This window comes from Chroicocephalus ridibundus, chromosome 6 (assembly GCF_963924245.1).
Source record: "Chroicocephalus ridibundus chromosome 6, bChrRid1.1, whole genome shotgun sequence".
Taxonomy (NCBI): Eukaryota; Metazoa; Chordata; class Aves; order Charadriiformes; family Laridae; genus Chroicocephalus; species Chroicocephalus ridibundus.
The window spans coordinates 68,104,405-68,132,116 of record NC_086289.1 but is presented as its reverse complement, the minus strand read 5'-3'; the positions used below and the strand labels follow the sequence as shown (position 1 = coordinate 68,132,116).

Genomic DNA, 27,712 nt, shown 5'->3' with positions numbered 1-27,712 from the left:
GCCCCGCTCCGTCACCGCGCGCGTCACCTCCCCGCGCAGCTTCCCTCCCCTCCGCCTCCCCTCTCCCATTGGCCGCCGGGCTCGTGCTCCGCAGCCAATCGGCGTGCGCGGCCGGCCGGCCCAGAGCGAGGCTGCCCCTCTTTCCCCCTCCTCCCCTCCCCCGCTCGCGCCGTCCCTCGCTACCGGCGCGATCGGCCGCCGGGGGAGCGGGCACCGCCGCCCCGTCTCGCCTTGCCGGTCGGCCGCGCCACAGCCCGGCGGGCGTTGAGGGTTGAGCGGGCTCGGCGCAGGGAAGAGGGAACCCCGGTGGGCTCGGGTAGGGGCACGGGCCCGGGCCCGGGAGGAGGCGGAGGAGCCGCGCTCCCTCCCACCTTCCTCCTCCTCCCCCCCACCCCTCCCGCCATGGCCGACAACGAGAAACTGGACAACCAGCGGCTGAAGAACTTCAAGAACAAAGGCCGCGACCTGGAGGTAACCGCCGCGGCGCCGGGCGGGAGGGGCCGGCCGGCCATGGCGGCGGGAGGGGGCCGCCGCCGCCGTGTGGCGTCTTTCCTAATCCGCCGGCGAGGGGCCCGCGGCGGGGCCGCGGCCTGCGCTGCCCGCCCCGCCGAGAGGCGGGAGCGCCGCTCCCCGCCGCCCAGCGAGGGAAGGGAAGGGAGGAAGGAAGAAGGAGAAGGGGAGGCCGCGCTGTGGGGCCGGGCGCGGCCGGGCCGTTGGGCGCCGCGCGGAGGCGGGAGCTGAGGGGGGCAACGGCCGCCGCCGCCGTCGCCGCCCGGCTGGATCCGCAGCGCGGCCCGGGGGATCCCGCCGCCCCGTGGCTGACAGGAACCGGGGCCGGGCCCCACTGGCCTCGCGTTCAGGGGCCTGATCTGGGGCCGTTCTGGCTAGGGACTAGCTTGGTGGAGGTGTTGCCGCCGTCAGCGGCTGTATTTCGTACGGCTGTTACCTTAATTTCTTATTAGTGCTTAATAATCGTTCTTTGCGCTGAGTAGCCCCGAAAAGCCTGAGTCAGGCATTATGGCCCAGTTGGGTGTTCTGCTGTAGGATACTCAAGCAAATAAATGAACTAGTTATTGCCTGTGCTTTATAGTAAAGATTATTATTAAAAAAAAAAACAACCCCCCTTTTTTTTTTTAACAGGGTGAATGTTACTCTTTTACTGTTCAGTTTACTGAATGTAGGAACAGTTGTGGCTTGTAGCATAGAGCCTCTAAACTTTTTGGTGGCAGGATTGCTACATATATTATTTGAGCTGTGAAGGTGCATCCTCAACACAGCAGAAGAGATAATTGACATAGGGTTTCCTTAATAAATACTCAAATTTTAGAATTGGGTATCAATCCTCACTCATAAATGCTTGGCCAGGAGTGATGACTGGGGAAACTGGTGCAATATTGTCACTATAGGGTTCTGATCAAGAAATGGGCTTGGGCATTCCCATTTCTGGTTTTCACTAGCCTTAATATGTGTCCCTGTAATTAGCACAATATTCTACTCTTTCAAATGAAGACAATTGTACAGTATTTATTTTTGCAAAGTAAAAGATGCACTTATGTTGCTGTCATTTGTTAAAACGTCTGCCAAGTTTCCCATCTGAGTATTTCAGAAGTCAATAACACCCTGATTTTTAACTTGTCCACGTATATTGATAAAACAATTTATTCAGTTATGTACAAAGTTTGGTGATGCCAAAGATGTTGGAAGTGGGAATAATTACTGCAGTGATTGCTCTGCTTACTAATAGGCTTGTTAGCATTGTTAGTAACTACTTGCCTTAGATGTTAATTTGTTTTTGTATAAATTGTTTTATTATCATTGAATAGACAACTGTACAAGAAAGGCATCTTTAGTAAGGTGCACGGTAAAGCATATGCTGTCATAGGAGAAGATGAAATTAATGGTAAAATACAGGTTGGAATTCATCTGCATTTTCTCTCCTTTGGTGCCTACATACTGAGTCTTAAGGTAAGTCAGCTGAAGTAGGGAAGGTTCAAGATGAACACATGCAAGTAAAAAGAACACGTGTGTGTGTATCAGGAAGCAGGTATTCTCTTCAGTATTTTTTGAATTTGCTGATGCACTTAAATGGCCTACACAGTGAAAAAAACACTGCTAGGCCATGTTAAATTTTAGATATTGACATCTATCCAACAAATCCTGGAACATATGCTTGGTACCTAAAATAACTACCATGGATGGCTATTTTTCATACAATAGCTCAGGCTTATGGCTATCATTCTTGCTTATTAACTGCTTACACATCACATTTTTCATTAGTGTGAGATGTTGGTAATGTCCACTTATAGCCACATATCCTATGATAGCAACAGTTGCCAATCAGTATTCGGTTAGTTCATAACACCTGTGTTCCTGTGCTGCTTTTAGCAGAAAGATGTCTATTTACTTCACATAGGAAGCCAACATTTGATCTTTATCTCTTTCCCTCCTCCCACCTCCTTCACTCCTCCCCCTTTCTATCTCTGCTGAAATAGTGCATTTAGCCATTGGTTTCTTTTTTTTTCTTTTTCCATGACAGTTTACCTCCATTCGTCATCAGCAGACAAAGAATAAATCACTCTAGGTTTGGCAAATCCCAAATTAATAGATACTTCTAGAGGCTGTGAAGTGTTGCCATGTTGCAAATTACAGCCTTTTTAAAAATGGCACATACATGATCTCATGTTGCCCAGATCAGTCCATTGACAGTTACATTGCTTGCAGTTGCTGTCACATTGTACTCACCTTCCAGGTCTCACATGTTCACAGAAGGTAATTGTATATCTTGCAAAAGACAGGAAATTTTCTGCATTTTGTCTCCTAAAGTGCTAAGCATATGTGTAGCTTTTTGGATACTTAATGAGTTAAGTTGGACTTTCTTTTTCCAGTCCATATCAATGTGCTTCTAAAAATACAAATTCTGGCCTTGAAAAAGGGGAAAAAAAAAACCCAACAGAAAAACCAAACCACACACACCTGTTTTACATAAGATGTTTAGCAAAATTCCTTCATATGCTTGAGCACTGGGTAAACATGCATGCATGGACATGTTATGTTGTAAACAATTGCTGCCATGTGTTTTAAGATGACAGATTGGTGGCCACACTGGGAATAGAGGGATAAAATACTTCCTTGTCCTTTTTTCTTATTTATAGTACTGCTCAAAGAAATACTGAGTGTAATAAACTTTTTAATATCGTAAGAGTTTGTGCCATGAGAGCAATAATTTGTAGCTAATACTAAGGCAGTATCTCTATGTAGTGTTTAAGATTTCTAGTCTAGTTTGTGCAGCATTCTGTTAAGGTTTTCCAAGATTTAAGAGGAGTTAAAGCTGTGGAAAAAAAATATTATTATTGTTACAGCACAAAAAGGAGACAGCCTCACAGAACCGCAGAAGTGGTCACACGTTTTTTTTAACACACGAACCTAAAATCTTACTTAAGTGCTTATTTGGACTCTTACATAAAATTATGCAAATGCCTATCTACTAGGAAAGCTAGTTCAGTTGACTTTTTTATCTTGTCTTCAATGGGGAACAGGTTTTACTTGGGCTTTTTTTTCTTCCTTGAATAAGAAAGGATTAGCTATTTTTTTCTGTTTATTGTGGGTATGGCTGTTATGATACCCAATTTTCTTTCCAACGTTTGGAATTGAATAGTAACGTACAAAGAGCAGGATAAGTGCAAATTGTTCATTGTGTCTGCAATAGACGAAGTTTTATGAGTGGTTTGTTTTTGAATAATTGCTGTTTAGTCCTGCTGCATGTTAGGGGTCTTAAGTGTAGCCTTTCTTCTGGGAAGGTTTGAAAAGAACGTTTGGGGTGGGGTTTTTTTGATTGCTTTGTTTTGTTTTACTGGGTCATTCAACATTTCATTTTCGTTTGGTTACTGTTGCCTGCTGGGTTTTCTGAAAAGAAATAAAAAATATTTCATGCATATTATTTCTCTGGAAATGCTGGAAGAAACTGATGAGTTTCTGCAGGCCTTTTCTTCCCTGACTTGCCTGTGTGTTTGGGTGAGAGATTAAGAATTCCTTTAATAGTGCCAGCACAGGAGAAGTGTCAAATAGATATTTCTGCTCTGTAGTTGAGAGACACATGATGTGGAATGATGATAATATTGTAATGTAGGGTACTTCAAAACAAATGTTGGAGCAGCCATTCAATCTAGATGTTTTAAGATCAGCAATGTCAAAATTCTATGAGTTGCCTGTAGTGTTCACTGGACTTGTAATACTAACGGTATATTTGAGAACACCAGGGAAGCTTCAGGGGAATGTTATGAGAAATGCTGGATATCACAGGTAGTTAGAAGCTTTTCAACCTTTTCTGTATCCCACACAAAATACTTTGCTTGGGATTGAAATACAGAGGAACTGAAGGAGAGCAGGAATTTCGTTCACTGAGTTAGTTAAAAATAGGTTCCTTTAAGCTGAGTTGTAGTTCTATGGTGAAGCTCATCCATTTTGTCACTTAAAAATCATACTGAGATATTTGTTTTTATAAGGCATTTTATTTGGCATGCAAAACTTCTCTAGGAAAAACTAGAATGACAGCATGTGCAATGTCATACTGATTTTTATTTATTTGTAGCTGAGTCCCATTATAATTCTGAGGGGGGAATAGTTGCTGAGGTGTGTTTTCTGGTGGTGTCTCGTAGAGATTGTGTTGGCTTTAAAATACCATAGCACTTTTATCAGCGAGCTTGAGAGTAGACTTTATTGCTCCAGTCTGCAAATGAGACATGATTAGTATAAGAGGGAAGTAATGGCTGAAGGAGGGCCTAAATCACTTGATTACACTGAATGTGAAGAGTGTGGGTTTTTACCCAATCCAAATATGAGCTTGTGTGTATCTCTGACAGGTTTTTTCCTTGTTTTGTAGTTCGATGCCTTTTATACCTGTGAAGGACAAGACAAAAGTTTCTCAGTCATTGCTGTGGTCACTGCGCTGGATGTTCTGGGTTATAGACTAGTCTTCTCAACTGTGGTCTGCAGACTGGGTGCCTTCTGAGTAGCAAGTGTAGTGATTAAGCAGTTTGTGCACAGGGCCATAACAAGTAGCATTTAAAAAAAAATAAAGAGCTGCACAAAATGTTTTGGGGGTAAATAGTAGTCCGTTTCTGCATGCGCACCCAATCACACCCCCCATTTTTTTGTTTTGTTTGTATTTTGAATCTTAGACCACACTAGTGCTAATGTAGAGTAGCAACTTTCTAGGAAGGAAGGATGGCTTAAGCAGCGCTCCTTTAAAGTAACTGTTGCCTTTGCAGTTCCACAACCGAAACAACGTGCCTTCGGAAACCACTCACTAGAATGAGAGGAATAGGTAAAGCTCTACCATTATTTGCATGCTGTCAGATTGTCCTGTTGTAGATGCATAAACAGAGCTACTTGGGTGAACTATTTTATAATAGCAAAAAAATAAAAACCCACCCTGCAAAACAATAAAGACAGGCTGTGTGTGTGATAGGGTCTGAGTTTCTGAGAAGCAGTGATTCAGAGAAAAGTGGAAGAGGGATCAGGATACGCTAGCTGAGCACAAGCTCCAGGTATGTGCTAGTGTACTTAGAAAGAGCTAATAGGTCTGAGCTGTTTCTGAGTGTGGAGCCTAGAATATTTCTTCTGTATCTGGCATTGTTGTGAAAAACACTAGAATGTATTGGAATCCTGCAAGCATCAACTAACACAAGATTTTAATGATAAACTGAAGGGCTCAGTAATGACTAATGGTCAGAAAATAGCCCTTATGATAAAACTGCAGCTAAATATAATTGAAAAAAGGGAGGATGGTGGGGTGGCAATTGTAGGCTGACAGAGATTTGATCATTTGTAGCAAACGAAGAACAGGATGCAATTACTGAGAGCACCATGTGAATTCATGCTGAAGTGATGAGTGTTTTTAAATTGGAGCACTTTCCAAGGACCGTTCTGAATTCTGTAATGTAGAAACTTTTAAGTTGAGGTTAATTTCGTACTCACGTTTGTGTTAGTGCAAGCTAATAACTGATTCAGTGAAGTCTAACAATCGAGTCAAATCTTCCACAGAACAGAAGGGAGAATCTAGCTTTACAATGCCATCTGCCGAGAAACCATTATACCTAGTTTTCTGCACTTAGAGCTGTTTTCCAAAAGACAGCACAAGTTGATCTTAAGTCTGTTTGTCATTTTAGTTTTTCCAAACTATCTATTCCATTTCTGGGCTGGGATGATGATGCTGTAAAACTCCTTGACAGAGGTAACTTGAGTTCTTATTTATTGTGCGTTTTCTCTTCCTATGAGGAAGAGCAGTGACAGGTTGACCAGTAATAACTAGTTTGTCAACCAACTACTGTTTACACAGAAAATTATTTTAGTGGAGCCCTATTTCAGTAAATTGTTCTTAAGAGTGACTTCTTTGGTTGCTTGTTTTTCACGTGGAGGTTTTTCTGAGTCCAAGGTATGCAGGTCCTCTTCAGAAGCAGGCAGGAATTAAGACAAAGGGCCTGACAGCTTTTGTCTGGAGGGGGAACATTATTCTTGTTCCAGCAGAGTGCTGATGGAGTTACAGGATTTTTTTTGAGCCTGATAAACTGCATGTATGATTTTTCAAGTCAAGCTTTTGAATGACATGTCTGAAGCTTTTTTTCTTGGAGTTTCTGTTTTGGTCCCACTCATTGCTCCCCATATCTCTTGTCATGCGCATGTGTGCTCGTCCTGAAGGTGTGTTACCTCTGAGTTGGAATACATTTCCTGTTGGGCTCACCTAGTAATTGTAACTATTACTTTTTAATATCCCTTACAGCTTAATGACCGTTTATAGTCGGTGTTGCAGCAATTCAGTCTTTCTACTCCTTGAAAATGTACATTGGGTCTTGCTCTTGGTTAGCAACAGCTTTTCTGTGACCAGTAATGTCATTATTGAAGTCTGGCAAGAGGAATCCTTCTTGGAGTACAGCTTTTCTATGGGTATGCCTGTGTTCTTAGGTTGCAGTAACAATTGTGTGTTGGCAAGGGGTTAAATAACAGTCTTCAGAGATTATCAGGGGCTTGGTACAATTCTGCAGTCTTTTTATCAGATATTTTTCCTTACTTTATTTTCTTCTTGAATATGCCAGGTTAGTAGACTTTGGAGAAACTACATTAAAGGATGAGAGCAGGAGCCTGTAGTAGATAAGTCAGTGGTAAAGCTGCAGCATCTTTCCAAAGCTCCTAAATGGTGGATGATACCCAGTAGTGTATGAGCTTCTCAGGGAAGGCAACAGCACTTTGAGCACAGATAAATGATAATGGAATGCTTCTTGCATTCAGCTCTGTTTAGAGTTACTGTTCATCATTCAGGGGGGATGCATGTCTTTGCTGGTGAATCCTAGGCTATGCTTTTTTGGGCTCCAGTTGCATTACACCAACCTGCAGTTGTGAGCATCCTGTGGTGTGTGCAGCTGCGGGCTGCCCAGTGTTGACGTGATGCACACTTGGGAGAGCTGAAGCATGAACTGCCAGGTGATGATGCCAGTAGTCTGTGAACAGATGTTTGACAAAGGCATGTGTAGGAAGATAGCTGCTGGAGAAACTTTTTTCCATTTTTTGTCAGTGTAGAAACTTGAGTTGGAGCTACTATAAAACAACAAAACTTCATTTATGTATTTATAAAGCAGGCATTATTATTCAGAGCATACCTATTGGGCCAGAAAAGTATTAATAAAGATTTTTTACTAAAGTATGTTTTTTCCTATCTTTAGAGATTACGCCTGTGAGATTCTCACTACCATTTGAAGAATTCTAAGAAATATTTGAAGCTTACCTAGCTATGGAGAGTAAATCCATAGCACTGGAATAAACTTTATCTGCATACTAGTAGTGTTCAGCGATAACTGTTGACCTCCTGTAGCAGACACAACTTTTTATAGGTTTAAAACTGAAAAAGCCATGGATCTAAGCTGCATTAGACTTAGTTATTGATTCTAATTTTGATTGACCAATTGAATTAAAGATGCCTGTGTTTCCTGGAAACTTGCTTTGGTGCTTTTTAGTGTGGGACAGTTTATACTTGCTTATTATGGCTCTTATCTAGTTGTTCCAGGTGTTGCAGCTGCATTAGGTACACTTGTATACTTTGCCTTTTATATAGTGGGGAGCTATCATTGTGTGGGTGTGTTTTTTGCCCTCCTCTGTTTTTCTGATGATGAACTGCATTTTGGTCCTCGAATGATGAAAAGTTCTAACTCCAAAACAGTGGGGAACCATCCCGTCTTTTCCAGTGACCTCCTTTCCTGCACATTTATTTTTCTTGTAACTCCTTCCTTTGAGAAGGTAAATGGTCTTGCTCAGAGCTGGGAATTTGATTCTGATGAAATGCACATTCCTTTTGATAAAAATAATTATTCTTGAGATTCTTTTTGCTTTAGCAGTTGTACTTTGTTTAGGTGAAGGATCACCTGCACAGTCTGAAGTTCAGCCTGTTTTTGAGCATAGCTATACGGTGACAGTTTTCTGTCTGTAGTGGATTGTGCTCCTTGCTGCTTTCTGATGGCTCAGCGGGTCTGGTGGTGTAGCCCAGGCGGCCGAGTGTCTGCCTGGGGAATTGCCTGATTCCCCTGCTAACCCGAGGAAATAAGGGATGCCAGCATCTTAATTAGATGTGTAGATAGGCAGTTGTGCTTGACTTTGACTGCACAGTTTTCAAGTTTACCAATATGTCTTTTTATAAAAGTGGCAGTTTTGGCTGTTTATGAGTTTTTGGCTCATGCTCTTTCTAAGTGTGTACATTTAAAAAGCCTTGAATCAAGAGAAGGTTATAAATGTTGGTCAAACTTTAGTTTGCCATGTTGTCTATAATGCTTTTGGTGCTGCCGTTTTATGCGCAACTCCTTTCAGCGTTGCCCTTTGTTAAAAGACACTTGTTATTTATTACCTGATTACGTATACCTCTCTTATTCAATATGAAGACCTAGGAGACTCTGTTTTACAATAAAATAATACAGGCAGAAATAACGTAGTTTTCTCCATTTTCTGTTGTATTTCCACTTTTATAATGAAAATTAAATCCTGTGTGTACAAATACTGTTTAAAGTGCATGAACTTAAAAATAGTTCTGCAAGAACTTTTTCAATTAATTGGTCTAGATTCAGAACATAATGTACTTTGATCTTGATTCTTTTCAGACTATGAGAAGACAAAGAAATGAAGTTGTTGTGGAGTTGAGAAAGGTGAGGTGACCTAGCATTATTTTTACCCAATGGGATTTGGCTCTGTTGGTATTTCAGTAAAACTTAAGAGTTTTTGTCAAAGTCTTAAAAAAACAATGAAAAAGATGCTGTTGTGTGTTCTTCTGTAGTCTACCAAGGATACCATTGTTGAACTATCTATTTGTCTTTACTAATTCTATGAAGGTACTTTGGTTTAGAAGGAAGTTCTAAAGTTACCATACCTGGTACTATAAGTTCCATATTTTTTTTTCTGAAAAATGTGATTTTATTTGTAACCTATTGAAGGGAATAATTCTTGGCTTTTCCAGCTAGGTTTTTAATTTTAAAAACTTAAAAAAAGCTTATGTTTTTTTCCCTGGAAAATCAGATGTTCCTGCTAATTTGAAGACAGAAAGCTAGTTTCTGTTGTTGAACAGTAGTTCAACACACAAGTAAGAACAGAAGCGTATATGTGTGAAGATAATACTGTTTAGAATTGTTGGAAAACTAGCTTTTGAGAAAAGTCATCATAACTTGAATTATTTTACTTCTGGGATGAACAGAAAAGTAGCCTCTGGGAATTGCCCTGTGTTGCTATAAATAATGACAAACAGGTTGTAATGTCAGTGCTGATGGATGTGTGCATGTGAAACTTCCAGGAAAAGTAGTTACTGCAGTAGGTGAAGTTGGATGGAGGATTTTTCTATGAAGAAGCGATTTCCAAAATGTGCTTCTCTGTGCAGCCCGTTCCAACTTCTTGAAGGTTGGAAATTTTAACATTATTAATGAGAGCAGGTCTATGAGGCTCGTTTAAATTAGAAACTTCTATTCTCTTTGTAACGTCCACACACACCCTAAATCAAATTTTTAAAGGTATTAATTCATTTTTGTCTTAAAGAACAAAAGAGACGAGCATCTTCTAAAGCGGAGGAATGTTCCCCATGAAGACATCTGTGAAGATTCTGACATAGATGGTGACTTTAGAGTGGTAAGAATTAACTTAACTCACAAGCATGTCTTCTTTTTACGTATTTAAAGGACATTTCTGATTTCTAACTGTTTTTGTCTCTGTTTTCTAGCAAAACACTTCTTTGGAGGCAATAGTACAGGTAAAAAGAAATCAGTTGTTTGAACATTCTTCATGTCATGGTGACAAATACATGAAAAATCTAAATTCTCTTTTTATTTCAGAATGCTTCAAGTGACAACCAGGGTATACAGTTAAGTGCTGTGCAGGCTGCAAGGTAAACACACTTTTCTCAAATGTACTATCTCTGTTCTTATTTTATTATGCTCTTAAATTCAGAAAAGGTGTTCTAGCTTAATTAGAAAAAGTATGTCATTAACTGATTTTAAAAAAAAAGAAAACTTGATAAATTGAACTTTACAAAAAATATCAGAATACCTAGGTCCTTGAAGTAGTTGGAATTTTCATTACGTATAAAAAGTTTATCTTAGTGCAATACTTCATGCTTCTCACAATTAGAGTAAAATATATATTTAGCAGGACTATAAGGTCTTTAGCTTTGAGTACAGAAAGAACTGGTCTAATCCTTTCTCTAGTTTTGTCATGGATTAGGCCACTAAAACCACTTTTAGCTTTAAGAGGAGCTCTATGTAGTTGTGTATATTCAATAAGTGATCCTAAAATACTATTATGAACTTTGCTTGCTTAAATTTAGTATTTAAGTGCTGTTTCATGAACTAGTGGGTGGGGGTTTTTTTAATTGTTGTAGCAGAAATCTACAACTTTGTTTACTGTCTGTGGTTGTGGAGGTTGATTGAAGTGCAAGGGAGGACTTCCAATCAAAGAGAAGCTGGGTGAATTGGATATCACTTTGACTTTTGGGAGTTAATGTATTTGAAATTGATAGGGGAAAGAATAGTTTCTGTGCCCGTTTCAATTGGACAACCTGCCTTCTTAAAAAGTTTCAACTTGGGGGTAGCATCATGTAGAACACCCTATTTACTATGGCTGATCTAAACTTGCTTAGGCTGAAGTACACTGAATTTTAAGGCTGGTTTAAAATTCAGTGGGAATGTCCATGTGGATTTCTTACTGAAAGCTAATTTGAAGTTAAAGCGGTGCAGTTTACATTATTGGAAAGGCATTGACGTATATTTTAGACGTGAAAACAAATGCTTTTCCGTCTTGCTTGAATCTGTACCATCCTTTGGTCTGAAGATGAAACAGGAAGGAAAAATCTTGCCCAAGTCTAACCCTCAAGACATACAACTGGAATATGAGGAACAGAAAACTGATTAGAAGTGCATAAGGAAAAGCAAACCCCAAACCAAACGAAAAACCATCAAACCCCCAAAACCTGAAGTTTTATTTGATTCTTGCAGTAGGGTTCTCTACCTGTTTCAGCAGGTGGTTTGTGAATAGACTGCACTATGGTTGTTTGTCGCTGAACAAAAATCAGTATTAAGATTCTGTAATTTTTATAAGCTTGTGGGTGTAGATTGTTTTCACTTCAAAAAGGAATCTCCTTTACTTAGTTGGAAGTTGAAAATGCACGTCTGATTATTAGAAGAGTCTTCACATAATCTTTGTTCAGATCCTCCCTATTTGCTTAGTTTTCTGAGGCATTTTGTTTTGCAACTCTGGCTTTTCATCTCTTCTCTTTGCTTGTGTTGCCCCCTTTAACACACCGGTGATACCTTTCAGGATAAAGCAGCAGTGGGAAGTTGATTTCTAGTTACTATGTTCTGTCAAGCCTTTCATGTGTTTGTGAATAGGCTTGTATATGAAGAGATGAGTGTTTATAATATCTCTTACTACTGCTAGTAACAGTTTGGTGTGGCAGCCCAAGTTGTCTCCTCCAGGAAGCTTCCTTCATTCTTCTGAATTTCTTTGCTGCAGAATGATGAAGCTGAAGGGATTAAAAACTGAAACAAACGCGTACGGTTCTGTTCTTTGCAGTAGTGCTTTGTGAATCCTTGCTCTCTGACATTATGGCCTTAGTAAAGAGGAAACAAGTTTCTGCTTTTCCTCCCTTGTTGGGTGGAGGAGGAAGAAGCTACAGGAGGGTGTAACTGAATGACTCTGATCTTTATTTTATGGACTGCTGATGAACTTCAAACATCATCAGAGAAAACATGGTAGCTGATATGGGCGATGATTGTAATGGCTTCAGGTTTTCAGTAGTTCAGTAATTTCAATTTTGGGGATTAGTTATTTTCACTTAAAGTGGAGAAAACAAATCCTGCTTGGTCTTTGAGGGTATGAGAGGCATGCTGGGGAAGAACTTCCCAGCCCAGAAGGTAGCGCAGCAGTGGAACGGTTTGTCCAGGGAGGTTGTTGGATCTCTGTAAACTCAACTACAGGAAGCCATTGCTGACCTGATCTAGTGTCAGCAATAATCCCACCTTGAGAGGAAGGTTCTACTAAACAACCTCCAGAGATCCTTTCCAGTCATGAGTCCTCATTTTGTGATTTATCTGTTAAGTCTTGTATTTTCTTCTTTTCCCAAACAGAAAGCTGCTTTCCAGTGATCGCAATCCACCAATTGACGATCTAATAAAATCAGGAATATTACCTATTTTAGTGCACTGTCTTGAAAGAGATGACAAGTGAGTATTTTTAAAACCCAAAATGTTTAATTGTTGCAAGAATTCTTGGTATTTAACTAACGTGCCTATGGCATCTCATTTGAAGATTCATGGTACAATCATAATTATTTTTTTTTTTGTACTTTGCAGTCCTTCCTTACAGTTTGAAGCTGCATGGGCTTTGACAAACATTGCCTCTGGAACCTCTGAACAAACACAGGCCGTAGTTCAATCTAGTAAGTTCAACAGTATTTGATCATTGATAAAGCACGCAGTGTAACTTCCACAAAAATAAGATCATCTGAATGATACTGTAAAGAGCATCCACACTCCTGTTCCTCTCTATCTCAAGCATGTTCACCAATCCACATGTTAGGGTTGGTCCTTTCATGCGATAGCCGGGATGGTTGAAATTGAGTTGTCAATCACAGGCACGTCGCTGAAGGACCTGCCCGTGAAGTCTCCTGCCAGATGTTCTACCTCTTCTCTGGCAAGCAGCATCAGTTGAAGCGCACATCTGCTTTTGTTCTTCATTTTCTCAGATTTTAAATTCAGTTGGGTTTCCTAATGGTGAGTAATCTCTTCTGGAAACTCACACTATTTTAGCGGAGTTGATATCTGCTGGTTTCCAGTTTTCAAACTTCAAAAAAAAAACCCAACAAAAAACTTGAAACAAAACCAAACAAAAAAAAAACTAAAAAAAACTCCCGTGGAGGGATTTCCTGTCTTATTGTGAAGAGGGAGGAAAAGATGTGGACCAAGCCCAGAGGATGCCTGACATCGAACTCTCTTCTAAGATCAAGTTGAAGAAAACACGCTGTCCTTCATAGTTTGAGGAATCTGAAGCATGGAAAGGAATTGTTGTTGGACTTGGAATCTGAGTTGCCAAGCAAAGCAAACTTCTCTTCTGTACTCCAAACATGTCCTAAGTTGAAGTAGTACTTCTGTTGATAAAGCAGAACTAAGTAGAAGTGACTGCAGGCTTCTTGAACTGGGTGAATAAAACTGCAGAGCTTCTTGAGACCCATGGAAGAATCAAGCATAGAGTAAAACAAGTTTTTGCCTAAAATTTAAGGAAAAAAAATCCACAAAACTTACATTACGTGAGATACCATAGCTTTAATGGTTGGAATCAGTGTTGTATTGCAGCGCACGCTGCTGATACCATTAGACACGGTGTGCTTCCAACAATGTAGAGGCACAGAATTATGCTTGATTTTTTTTTGTGTATTTCGCACCACCACAACCATCATATATTGACTCCCTTTAGAACTACTTGGAACTTCTTTTCAATGTAGTAAGTACAGTTCCTAAGATGTGTGGTGGTGGTTGAGTGTTGAGATGTCAATGTTTGTTACAAATATTCCATGACTGACACTTTCACTTCAGTGATCAAAGATTGTTTCTTTTTCGTTGGTGGTGCTAAGAGGCTTCTCACAAACTGTATATTATTTGCTTTGTTTTGGGGGAAAAAAAAAATGTATTCATAAGGAAGTTGTTAGCACCATCTTTGCTAATAAATGGCTGGGTGTATTTCAGAAACATTTAACTGGAAAAATAGGTTAATTCTCCACAGCAGATATGAAGGAATTTAAGGCAGGTGATTTCAGATGCCTTATTTTTTTAGTTGAATGTATGTTTTGAGATTGCATTGGTTGCAAGATCAGTTGTCCTTTGCTCTTACGGACTTTCAGTGTTAGGAGCATTTTAACTTTGGTATAGCTTGGATTTGACCATTATAGTATGTATCTTTGCTAATACTTTTTCCTTTTTCCCATCTTCTTCCTCCTCCTTTCTCAGTTGCATCCTGACTTTTCTTTTGGAAATCTAAAAATCTAAAGAGACTAAAAATCTGTCTCACACCTCTGATCTAGAATATGTCTTTTTATTTAAACCTTGCTTATCAATGGGTTGAAGATGAGTGCCAGATACAGTAATTGTTTCTTTCAGTGATGATCTCCGATTTGGCTAGGTCTGCATGTGTGCACTATATTAGCCAATTTCATAGCTATAACATATGAAAGTATGGTTTATTTCTTGTAATGATTTATTTCAATGAAAAAGTAGGTCTGTTGTAGTCTTTCCAAAAGTATTTATTAAGATGCTTGATGGGGATGTTTTTTTCTGCTTGCATACAGGCATTGTAAAATACCTTTATTTAGTAGGAAATAAGAAATCTGTTGTGATTTGCTATTTCTCCAGCAAAAAACATTTTACATGGAGAAAGAGTCTAACTAAAAATACCAGCCACTCTTGAAATACATGATCTAAAGAAAATGAGTGTTTCTCACGGCCTAAGTTGCCATTAGCAAATCATGTAAGCAAGCACTTTAGTGCTGGGGATGATAAAATAAGGATCAGTTATGTAAATGTGGTGCATGTAGAATGTGTTCTAAACGCGGGCTTAGCTTTAGTTCTAAATATTGGGAGCAGTCTCCTGTCTGACACCATGTAGGGTAGAAAAGTAGCTGGCTTGATAAGTTGTGGAGTTTTGTGTGTTGCCTTTTGAATCCCTTTCTTACTGCTCAGTCAGTTGGCTGCTTTTTTTTTTTTGTCACATAGCAGTAGCATTTGAGACAGTCTCAAATGATCATTTATGTTGTTCTGGTATGTTAGATCATGGGTGTCATCTTGAGTAAAAACTTAGTGATATAAAAGGAGACTTCACATCGAGGAATGCATCTGTACTACCTTTCAGGAGGCCAAGATGACTAGATGTGTAGAAACAGCTGCTGTCGCTGTACACTTACCTTCGTAATGGTTATCAAAAGATACTCAATGCAAAGTTTCGAAATATTAGGGAAAAGTACACAGTGACTTGGCGCTTAGTAGCGCATCTATGTCAGCTGTGGGAGTTCTCGTGCAGTTTACCTTGCATGTCTACTTGTGAATGCTCAATCAGCCAGGCTTGCTCTTGGTAGAGCCACAGGTGAAGTTATACACCAAAGCCTTGCCTGGGGCTCCACGCTGGTGATGTGTACAGAAGATCCTTTGGGTAGTTGGCTTTCTATGTGTGCTAGGAGCAGCAGCAGCTGGCACATACTTCACTACTAGTAAAGATGTGATGAGGGATATAGGGTACTGTAAATCAGTAAGATTGAAACAAATCAAACTCCTGTACTTCCCTCTTACTGCATTATCAGTCAGTGTAGGTGTGTACCTACTGACTCTTTAGTTGGCTGATTTGCATGGGTGAGGTTGGGCTTAAACAGTTACTACTTTGCAGTTGGTTCTGATAGATAACTTGGCACGGAATTTCCAAATTCAATAAATATTACTAAATTTGGAGTCCTGACAAGCTTCAGTAAACTTGTGAGACATTCAGGCAAATTAAATGTCAGGTTATTTTAAGATGTGCTTTCATAATATTCTGAAGTGCAGGCTCTATAAGAAAGTTTTATTTCAGTATCATCTGGGAAGTTAGTAAAGTTTTGACTGATCAGGAGAAAAATTTCTCATGCAGGACTGAAATTTCATTGAAGAGTTAATTACGTGAACTACTTTCTTCTGAGATGTATTTCTTAACAATTGCATGGGGTTTTTTTGTATCTTTCAGATGCTGTGCCACTTTTTCTGAGACTGCTGCATTCACCTCATCAAAATGTTTGTGAGCAAGCTGTGTGGGCTTTAGGAAATATCATAGGTTTGTGTTATTCTTGCCACTAAAAACTTCTAAGTTCCTTTTGGTATTGAATGAATAAACTCATTAGGATTTTGTGTGTTAGAATTTGGAGATGTTCAACTATGAGACAAAAGGCAGGATACAATGATAACAGTATCTCTTTCCGGGCTGTTTGGAACTACTCTTAGGATGTTTTAATACTGATTATAAACTTTGTGAAGGGATCTTCAGGAATACATCGGGGTATCAGTTGTTCCTCGTGGTTTGGCATTGTCTGCCATGCCTCTTCCTGTGCCTACCACCACCCCAGCCTGTAGATCTGCTGTAAATCACGGGACGCTTTTCTGTTAAGAATTCAGCTAGTTTTAATGAGTAGTTCCAAATGAAGTAATTAGGCAGGCAGCCACAGGTCCTACTAAAGCTTTATGTAAGTGTCTTTATGACAGATATATCTATAGAGATATGTGTGTGTCTCTATGTTTATATGCATCTTTCCAAGGCCAATATTCTTTAACTTTGTACACGTTTTAAATAACTGAAGTTTTAAGTGTGTAGTAGTTAGACTTCCTGTGAATGGCATAGGATGATCTTTGTCTTCATAATTCTTTGTCTTAAACAGGTGATGGACCCCAGTGTAGAGATTACGTTATTAGTCTTGGAGTAGTGAAACCACTGCTGTCCTTCATCAGCCCATCTATTCCCATAACTTTCTTAAGAAATGTTACTTGGGTCATGGTCAACCTGTGCCGTCACAAAGATCCTCCTCCGCCGATGGAAACCATTCAGGAGGTGACTGAATGAACTCACTGTTCAGCGTAACTAAACTGAAGTTGAGTATCTGTCTGCCTTAAAAATAACTGTCAGATGTTTCTTTTCCTCCTTAGATCCTGCCAGCACTCTGTGTTTTAATTCACCACACAGATGTAAATGTAAGTAACACCAGTTAGAGCTGGTTTTGTGTTCTGGTATAGTTTTTTAGCTGAAGTGTAAAGCTTGTCATAATTAACTCTTTTCTTTAAAAAATAACTTTAAAAAATCTGCGATTTTTCTCTTTCATTATGGCAAACAGATTTTGATATCTTTAACTGCTTATTTTTAAGTATCAGTTATGATTTATAGCTGTTATTTCTCTGTATCTTTGCAAGTGCTTATTTGCATGTTCTTTCCCTAGACTTAAAAATAAATGCAGTCTCGGTTGCATTGCTGTGAATGTTCATTTACAGATAAATACAAGATTTTTTGACTAGCATTTAAGTTTGAGGTTGTAATAAAAATCAACATAAGTGAAAGAAAAATTACTGTCTGCTGCATATATAAAATGTTAGCTTTAGGTATAACTTCTGCAGTGTTAAATGTGAACATTAGGTTATTTTAATAGTGAAGAAAATGAGTGAGACTTTACTGAAATAGTGAAATAGGTCAGTTTTTTGCCTAAACATAAGTCAGAATCGTTTAAGATTAATTCTTTGCTTCCTAGTGAAGTTGTAGCTCAGTTGTCTAAGTTAATGGCAACAGTGCTTTTTCAAGATATGTTTAAATATATTAACTAAAGTTTGCACAGTAGTTAAAATGTGTAAATTCTTGTATATTAAGTAGGTGAGATTAAGCTTATTTTAATTTCTTGAAATGGCTGTATTTGTGAATCAGTCAAGAACTGTCAGCTGAAACAACGCCCACTCAATTTTTTTTTTGTAAGCTGTCACTTGAAATGTTCGGTTTTACTGCAATTTAAATTGGCTTTTCTGCATATGAATACACACATGTATGCACACACACAGAGGAAATCCAGTTTAAGTGCTGGTGCACCAGATTTAAAAATCAAAGTTCTTAAATTTTGTGGAGGAACGCCATATGATGTACAGCTCAGTGGCTTGAGAGTGCCAGATGCCTGTAGTTTAACATTTGCTAAGTCTTTATCTTTCTTCCAGGGGTGAGTGTTTCATATCTCACATTGTGCACCCATTTTTCATGAAAAGAGCAGATATAATTGAATTACTTCTATTATATCCTTCAGAATTTAAGCTGTAGTTAGCAGTTTAGCTGTTTGTTATTTTTTTATCTGTCTCTATTCTTTGGAGCTAGAACATGTTGAACAACTGTTGTTCTGATTTCTGTAGAGTGGAATGTATGACGTTTGTAAAACAAAGAGGGGTTTTGCTGTATTGCATCAATTCTGGCTTCACAATAATTGTTTTATATTTATGTTATTTTTGGTAAGACGTGATGCTTCTGTACTAATTGAAAATACATGTTTTTACTGTTAGATATTGGTAGATACGGTCTGGGCACTCTCATATCTAACGGATGCTGGCAATGAACAGATCCAGATGGTGATAGACTCTGGAATAGTCCCTCATTTGGTTCCTCTTCTCAGTCATCAAGAAGTTAAAGTGCAAGTAAGTTTGGGTAACTTTTAAGGAAGTGTTGCTCAAAATGTAATACTAGAGAAAGTAACTGGTTTCTTTTTTATAGTTCATGTTGAAATAAAACTTTTTCCTGTGCAATGCAGCATTTGCATAAAACCTTTGGTGTTTTTAACTGTTACTGTTTGAAAGTATGTGCTCAGCTAGAAATATCTTTAAAAACTTGACAGAAAGTGTTTTGTTTCAGACTGCTGCGCTGAGAGCTGTAGGAAACATTGTCACTGGTACCGATGAACAGACGCAGGTAGTTCTGAATTGTGAAGCTCTTTCACATTTTCCAGCACTTCTGACACATCCCAAAGAAAAAATTAATAAGGTAAGTGACTGCAGAGGTTGCACCTGATTGATAACTTTTTCTATATTTGGGTTGGCTGGTTTGGATTCCACACAACATAGTGTGCTAGAAATTTGAATTATTGACTATTTTACCAGTTTATGGCAAGAGCAGGCAGGGTGCAGAAACTTTTCTTAAAGTTAACATCCATAGAAAAATCTCTAAGGAGCTGCGAACTTGTACTTGATGAGAACGTTTTTTCCTGATTCTTCTAATTGAATGTTTATGAAATTAAAGCTTTATATTATAATTCTGGCTGTTGACTTAAAAGTTAGAGTTCTTGATGTGTGAAATGTCACTTTAATTAAACTGACTCTCTTGGAAGTGATGAAATAGAGATAATTGGATGTCTCTTTGAGTGGAATGTGTGTGATAAATGGAATTTAAACCAAGTGGGGTGGGATGTGGGGAATGTGTGCGTGTGTGTGCGCATGTATAGCAGAGGCTTCAAACGGGGGCACTGATAATGCAGTGCTGATTCCGGAGTGCATCTGAGGCATGTTGTTAAGTTCTAGGGTGCCACATCACAACATTGCCGATGATTAAAGCCCAAAACAAGCCCACCAAGACAAGCCTAAGCATCCTAAATCTCTAACAGGTTCATTAATGACAGTGATCCTGTGATCTGATCTGAGAGACTCAGTTAAATGAAATGTGAGAATTTCTGAATCTCGTGTTGAAATACTTGTCTAAAAAGTTGTCATGCCAGATAAGCTGAAAGAAGGGAATTGAGGAGGAGTGATGGAGGGTTTCGAAGAAGGGAGAATTTTATCAACTGTAAGATTAAAAAAAGATGATGCTCTGAATACACTTAAAATTTTATGTGAAACTGTGTGTGTTATTTCTTGACTAAACTATAGATTCCCGCTTAAGGGGCATGGGGGGGCTCTCGATCCTTCTTTAACATAAGAATCCAGATACAGCCTTTGGCTTAGTTCAAAATTTCAACCATTAAGGGCTGGGGGGGCCTGCTGGGGGAAAGATCTCTTCTTACACGCTTTCTTAGGTGCCTGCTGTTGGTTATTGCTGGAAGGAGAGAGTCCTGGGCTTATGGACAGAATGATTATAAAGGGTCATATAACTTTACAGTATTCTTGAAAAGCAAGCATTTAAGTAATAGCTGTTGCATTTTCTTGATGACTAACACCAAAAAGAGAAACAGGTAAAGCAGGTACAGAATGTGTTGTCTTCTACCAGTCATGTCTGGAAAGCATTTTGGAACTCATCTGACAATCAGCTGAAAACTGCTATAGCATTCATTCTCAGTAATGGAATCAATTCTGAGTGCTCATTTGTAGCCTTTTGACTTTTTGGGCTCCAAATAATTTTTCATTTTAATCTGTGGGTTTAAGTGTTTATAACTTGGTAACAATAAAAGACAAGCTTTGTGGAATCTCCTAAGGCAAGACTGTCTGCCTGTATGTCTAGTCAACTTACTAGGAATTCAGCTATGTACAATCAAACTGATGCAATACTTGATTATATTTAAGATTCACTAGTGTATGAATTGTAGATCTAAAAATGTTACTGTATACAATCTTGCTGGAGTGGAAATAAAATACAATATAGAAGACTGAAAAAATAATTTCTCACTTCCTTTTATTTTGCAGGAAGCGGTGTGGTTCCTATCTAACATCACTGCAGGAAATCAGCAGCAAGTTCAGGCAGTAATAGATGCAAACCTTGTTCCAATGATAATACATCTTCTAGATAAGGTTAGATAACAAGAAGGATTTAACAGTTTGTTTCCTTAATTGGGAAAAGTGACATTGAATTCCTTGCTTCATGTTTGACATCATACTGTAAATGTTGGGGGCAAGGGGAAACTACGCTGAGTGTTTTTCATATGTTGCAAGGTAAAATACGTTACTGTTGATATTCTTCGTGAAGTGCTGTGAGATGATGAGTGCCAGATGTATTGGGGAAAGGAAGCAGATCAGGGGAACCTCCTTCTTGAGTCCTAGATCTCATTTAAATTCCTTTTCTTGCTTTGTAAACAATGGGCGTAGAATTTCTTACTCTCACATGTAGTGGTCTGGATGGGAACAGCATTGAGTGAGTTCCCAGCATTTTGCCAAAGCTTAAGGACTTGATCCTTTTCTGCCCCCTGCATTATCTGGAAACATAAGGAAGTGCTCAACAGTGGCATTTATTAACCTGTTCATGTTACTGCATTTATCTAGTCTGAGAGTAGTCCAAGTAATGATCCTGTGACACATTATGGACTGTCTGTCTATGGTGTTGTCCTGTCTGGTGGTTTCTTTTTTTTAAACAGGTAAAACCACATCAACAAAAAATAAATGGCCATAGAAAAAAAAAATTGGAGCTTTTGTGTGTTCAGAGTTTTTCCCATAGAAAAGCAGTGCTCTGTGGATGTATGCTTCTTTTCAGTGATAGATGAAACTTCAGATGAATGCTTTTATTGTCTTTTTTTATTAAATTGTAAAGTCAAGTAGTTGCTCACAAACACTCCTGAATGCTTTTCTCATGCTCTTTGACTACTAGAGATTGAATTCTAATGGTTCATCATTTGGTACTTCAAATACCTGAATTCCTTTTCAGTTGCTGGATGTTAGTGTCTCTTAAAACATTAGTTTCCAAACCATGTTGTGCTCCCAGGGATCTGCCTTGTGAGAAGGGTAGCTAAAAGCATGTTTTTAAACGGGAACAGTATGACATTTCTATCTTCCAGACATTTCCTTCTTTTTGCTTTATTCATTACCTGATTTTTCTTTCCTGAAGTGTGTAAAGAAGCCAGAAATACCAACTTATGATGTGTTCAGCTATGGCAAAGATGCAATGTCTTGTGTCAGTGTAGAGGCTGGGGATGAGACTGAAGAAGCACTTGTCTCTTCCCCAAAGTAATGTATAGCTGATCACAAATAGTTCTGTTAGCTGCCCGTTTATTGACCACTGAGAAAAGAGTTGGAGATCTTTCTCTTTAAATTTAATAAGCAGACTTGTGTTGACTAACTTCAGAGGCAGGCGCAGTTATAATATGTACAGTCGTTTATCAAAATTGACACTTACTGCTTATCTCTCACTGTAATGTATGACAGCTGTTGATAAGGAACGTGAGAGAGTGGAGTACTACAGTTTTTATTTACTTTGCAAACAAACTTCCCTTCCTCTGGAAGATCTATTTAAAAACATGGTTGCCAGGAAGGGATGAACACTCTGTGAATAGACCCAAACATCTACAGCATTTGTTAGTTTCCCTACTTACTGAAAACTGATATGGTGATACCGTGCAGAATGGACTGTAACAAATAAAAGCTTTACTGGACCACTATGTAACATAGAAATTGGAATGATTATTTCTGTTTATGGTTGTATTTTAGGGTGACTTTGGTACTCAGAAGGAAGCTGCTTGGGCAATAAGCAACCTAACGATCAGTGGAAGAAAAGACCAAGTGAGTCAAACCTCAAGAAAAGGTCCATTATCATTCTCGGGTGCCTTTGAGAGAGACACATCAGCTGATGTGTTCGGACTTCTTCTGTGCCAGGATTATGAATGTCTGGATTCCTCCCCTATTCAGTAACTCTTCCCTTTTCCACAAGGGGTTTAAGAGTGAACAGTTGTCGTTTCTGGAATGACCCGAGATTAAGAGTATAGATGGGGATTTGGATGGAAGCTCTTCTGTTAGGGTGGCCTGGTAGCTATCAATGACTACATTCAAACTCTGATGAGATTCTCTGTCATTCGACATCTCTGTCTTTCTACTTTTTATCCCTTACGGATAAGAGTGTGATAGTTATAATGATAGCGGCCATTGAGTAAAAATGTACTAGTTTATTGTAAGCATATTAAATTTGTGGCAGGGTTGGGGTGGTGGTGTCATTGTTCAAATATTAGGTTGAAACTCTTTGTCTAATACTGAAAAATTCACAGTATCTGTTATGTGTGTGTTCTAGACTTGAAATATATTTGTAACATAATTCATAAATGTTACCTTCTTATACTCTGAAACAAAAATTTCTGAAAGTCACTGCTACGGAATACTTGTACCTTGTTGGGTACCTTTCAGTACTTTGCCTTTGTTAAACTTGTTTACATGTGTGCTTGTGGGGCATTGTTTGCTTCTGCCACGCTTCTGATTTAACCATTTGCTTTTTTTCCCCTTAGGTGGCATACTTAATTCAACAAAATGTAATTCCTCCCTTTTGCAATTTGCTGACAGTAAAAGATGCGCAAGTTGTGCAAGTGGTTCTGGATGGACTAAGTAATATATTAAAAATGGCTGAAGATGAAGCGGAAACCATAGCCAATCTTATAGAAGAGTGTGGAGGTATGATGCTTAGTATTTTGATACTTCTTTTTCAGAAATCGATGGTTTGGCTTCCTGCCACGTGCATATGCTGTTGGCTTTATAGTGTACTGGTACAGATGTCTTAAGCAAACCTTTTTTTAAAAGTGACCTTCTCGTGCCTATCAGGTAAATATACGTAGCTTTTCCTAACTGATTAAGTTTATGATCAGGTAAAATGTGGAGGAGCTGGATAATGGCAATAAAGTTTTAGGTGCCAATTTTCTAAGAGTCTGGTGTACTCAACAAATTAGTTCCTGTTAATGTAGGGATGATATGCTTACCTTAATCATGCACAAGTCATGTCCAGGTGAATTTGGGGGGAAAAAAAAAATTTTATGTATAAGGGTTGCAGAATTATGATAGCTTTAATTTCCTAACGGCCTTCAGACTTTCTCTGTATTGGTTGCTATTTAAGTTGACTGAAATCTTCAGTGATGAAAGAACAGGGGTATTAGATTTGGGCCCAGGTAAAAAACTGGGATTTCATTAACATAGAGTTGAATAGTCTTTAAATACCAAATCTTGAGCAGGGGGTAAGCTTAATTGATCGGTGAGGGAGGGAGAAAAGAGGTGTTCATGCCTAAAGCTCTGCTTGTCAGAACTTCAGAAATATTTATGTATGCTCTACTCACGTCTGCCAATAACTTACACTGTAGTACAGCTATTTGCTATATAATCAAGCTACAGGTCAGTAACTGATAGCGTGCGTGCCTACAACAGTATGTGGACTTAAAATGTCACAGCTTGGAGCTGTCACACCAGGTGCTGAAAAGATGTTTTTGTGAAAAGGGAGGATGTCTTAGTGCTTGGCCCTGGCCATATTTCCTCAGATTAGCTTAACCACTCATAGCAAGAAGTGAAGGGAAGTACTATCATCGCTAGAATTGACTTTTCGTACGAGTTTTTTTGTCCTGGGATGCATTCCTCAATCTCTGATATATTTCCTCAAATCTCTAAGAAGCTTTTATGCTTTAAGCATGTCAAATGAATTTAACAGCATCTTATTCATAGTCACTCTATTCCTAGCTTTGCTTTTAATTACTTTGTGTGATGAGGCCTTAAGGAGACAGAGGTTGTTTTGCCTGAACTTAGTATTTTAACTCTATTACGTTTCTTGTGTATTTGCTGTAGGCCTGGAGAAAATTGAACAGCTACAAAATCATGAAAATGAAGACATCTACAAACTGGCTTATGAGATCATTGATCAGTTCTTCTCCTCAGATGATGTAAGTGTGTAATAGCTCTGCAATCTGCTTTTGTAATTGTTTGTTTATATTTATAAATATGGCTGAAGATAAAGGCAACAGCTCTAAACAGTTCTGTGACATTTGTTTGGTTTTTCCATGAAGAATGAGCCCTTACTTGAACCTGTTGCATATCTTACCATTCTTCATGATGAAGTGTCTAAGGATCTAATGCCTAATTTAAGCCTCATCTCTAGGGGTTGAAATATGAGGCTTTGAATAGTTCTTTTAACTGTCAGCTTCTGACTAAGCTTGACATTTCACATTTGATAAGCTCCTTGCTGACTTGAGTACCAAATTTGAGATTCTGCTTCTTAAGAAACAAACTATTTTGAATGTTTTAGTGATTTCAGAGGTAGGATGTGCTGATCAAGAATGTTGTTTTCAGTTTAAACATGTATTGTAAATCAAAGGAAGGTTTTAGATTTGTATGCGCTTTGAATCATAAGAGTTAATTGCATATAAAGGGAATGCAATCATGTTGGTCTGTGTCATGAATTGAGAAGGTTTTCTACTTAATTGAAGAACTTTCGGGAGCAGATTACAGCAAAAATGGTAGAGCTCAGTTGTGTTCATGCCCTACTGTCTGCATTGAAGTTTATTTTGTGCTAGAGTTTCACTTTTATATGAACAATAAGATGCAAGTCTTGTTATGCAAAATTTGAGTTGCTAATACAGCAGGACTTGGAATAGAATCTAGTGTTGATTTGGTAACCTGTATACTAGGTATTTAAATTGAAACTGCGGTTTCGGCTTAATCCTTACTTGATTCAATAGTACTGGTCTTTTCAAGAACTGACAGTTTATAAGCTGGCAATAAGGATGACGCATGACTGACAGAATACTTTCCAGGAGTGAAAACTGCATAAACAAGAGAGACTAACTTTCCAGGAGTGAAAACTGCATAAACAAGAGAGACTATTGGATGCCATGTAACCTGCGTACTAAATACAAGCTAAAACATTTTGGCGTAAATTACTTCATCATTGTAGTGTTTTTCCTGAACTGGGGGAGAAGAATGGCAAGACTTGATGCGAGAAAGTAGATTAGGTGAAGAGATAGATGCTCTTTAGGATAATCTGGCTGCTTTTCAGTGAGGCTTTTGTCTTTCTATTCCTACTCATAATGTTCTTGTTCTGTTACAGATTGATGAAGACCCTAGCCTTGTTCCAGAAGCAATACAAGGCGGAACATTTGGTTTCAATTCATCTGCCAATGTACCAGCAGAAGGGTTCCAGTTTTAGAGTGGTATTTTGGGAGTTAGGTACAATGCAGCACTGAATAAAAAAAAAAAAGGTTTGATCCATCAATCTTGGCTCATGGGATCCGCTGCTGCATTAAATCGGGAAAGAAAATGTGAAGATTTCATTTGGAATCACAGAAAAGCCCAAATGAAGTCAAGATGGCGAGTGGGTGCGAGTGAGAATGAGTGGCAAAATGTAATGAAAAACTTCACACTGAATGCTTATTTAGATTGTTCAAAGAAAAAGGGCTACAGGTCAAAGATCTTCAGTGCCTGAGAAGGAACAATGACTTACTAGAGCAATTGGGGGAAATGCAGTACTATCATCATCAAGCCTTGTAAGCATAAGAGAATAGGATGCCCATATAAGTCCAAGGAGAATGAGCCCAGGCCTTGCTATGAAGCACCGTGTGAATGGACAACATTGAGTGAATGTCTGGACTCGATGCTGTGGAGCCAGGCTCGTGTTTCAAATCGGGGGCTCTTCAGTCCTGAAGCAGGCTCCTAGTCCTGGAGTGGCGTGTGTACGAGAGTATGGTTGTGATGCTGTATGTGAACGCATGCAAGCTTGATTCGCCTTCAGGGGGCTGATAATAAACCTAGTAAATCATCAAAATGAGTTCATAAGTGTTAACTTACACTGGACACAAAAGCAAAGACCGGTTTAGCAGCAGACTCTGGTTTACTCCTGCAGCCTGTGTTTCTTTTCTGTTTTTTTTTTTTCCCCCCTCTTATTTTTCTTTTAGTTATTTTTAATTTCTTTCCTGTACGGCTTATTAGTTGTTTGTAAAGTCAGAATTTCAGGAAGGCTTCCCTGTGCATTTGCACCAGATGAATGTTTGATGTTACGAAAAGCTTTCCATATCATCAAAACTAATTTGTAGATTTTTGCATGCAAAAATCATACATTTCCCTTCAAATAGACTGTGTTGCAGTACACAAGTTGCCATAATAGTAGAAAGCAGTAAAATGTGGTAATAAAAATCTCATCCTTTTCATTTTCAAAGATAACATGAAGACCTTTGCATGTGGTAATCTACAGCATAGTTCATTTTTAGATTTTGTTGAGTCCTGTAATCAAATGTTTCTGTTGTGGTAGAATACCGTGCTGTGTTTCAATGTTACTTGTTTTCAAACTTTGTTTTCTATGAAAATGATATGGAAACTTCTAAAAATGAAATTTGGTGCATATGTACTGCCGAATAAAGACCGAAAAAGAGGTGTGAATAGATGTACAAATCAAGTCATGGTTTGAACACCTTTAATATGCCTAATTCAATTGTTTTAGACTCTTTTTATCTTAGATGTAGGCAGCCATGAACAATCTATTTTGAGCCACTTTAGAGAGAAAACTTTGTATTTTTAAAACTTGCACAAAAAGGATGCAAGTGTTTTTATAATTGGAGTAATACCTCAGTTTTGAGGTTCTGCACACTAAATTAAAGGTGAAGTTACAAATTTGTACAAACTGAACTCTTTATAAGGTGGCTCATTGTAGGAAATGCTGTGCCTTCCCCTTTGAGCACAAGTGTTGCATGAACAACAGTTTGCTATAATAAAACATACCAGATTAGCCACCATTAGCATCTATATCTACCTTGTGTTTTAAAATCAACTGGTAATTCTGAAACACTGTAGAATGGATAAAGATTATTTTGTGATCATAACTCTTTGTTGGACTAGAGTATTTTTGCAGCATTCCTTGTCATCAGAAACATGGTTAAAGTTTAAAAATAGAAGCAGCGGAAACTAGCTTGTGAAATTTATCCAAGTAGAGTGCAGGCTAGGCTGTCTTGGGGAAATAAACATTAAACTTGCAA

General features: G+C 38.7%; 1 protein-coding gene and 1 non-coding gene across 4 annotated transcripts; both read left to right on the top strand.

Annotated features, from left to right (window-relative positions):
• Positions 1-104: 104 nt before the first annotated feature.
• Positions 105-27,712, top strand: KPNA4 (karyopherin subunit alpha 4). 3 transcript variants are annotated; one of them, XM_063339391.1, is made up of 17 exons: positions 105-471; positions 9,138-9,182; positions 10,060-10,149; positions 10,241-10,270; positions 10,353-10,405; positions 12,642-12,737; positions 12,867-12,952; positions 16,273-16,359; positions 16,958-17,127; positions 17,223-17,267; positions 18,603-18,734; positions 18,949-19,077; positions 20,706-20,810; positions 22,437-22,508; positions 23,222-23,384; positions 24,537-24,631; positions 25,795-27,712. In XM_063339391.1, exons 1-17 carry the CDS (start codon positions 403-405, stop codon positions 25,891-25,893), a joined length of 1,566 nt encoding a protein of 521 aa, XP_063195461.1. In that variant the 5' UTR covers positions 105-402; the 3' UTR covers positions 25,894-27,712. The 3 variants fall into 3 exon arrangements, with proteins under 3 accessions (XP_063195461.1, XP_063195463.1, XP_063195462.1); XM_063339393.1 differs by lacking the exon at positions 105-471 and adding an exon at positions 1,946-1,965; XM_063339392.1 differs by lacking the exon at positions 105-471 and adding an exon at positions 5,273-5,323.
• On the top strand, positions 19,415-19,729 carry LOC134518068 (small Cajal body-specific RNA 7). The gene has a single exon (XR_010071862.1). It is a non-coding gene; the product is annotated as a small Cajal body-specific RNA 7 (non-coding RNA).

Excerpts from the sequence above, each read along its gene's own strand:
- KPNA4 (XM_063339391.1), top strand. The coding sequence starts at position 403 with ATGGCCGACAACGAGAAACTGGACAACCAGCGGCTGAAGAACTTCAAG. Across the intron at positions 19,078-20,705 it reads CCAAAGAAAAAATTAATAAG|GAAGCGGTGTGGTTCCTATC; the intron begins GTAAGTGACTGC and ends TTTATTTTGCAG. Across the intron at positions 22,509-23,221 it reads TCAGTGGAAGAAAAGACCAA|GTGGCATACTTAATTCAACA; the intron begins GTGAGTCAAACC and ends TTTTCCCCTTAG.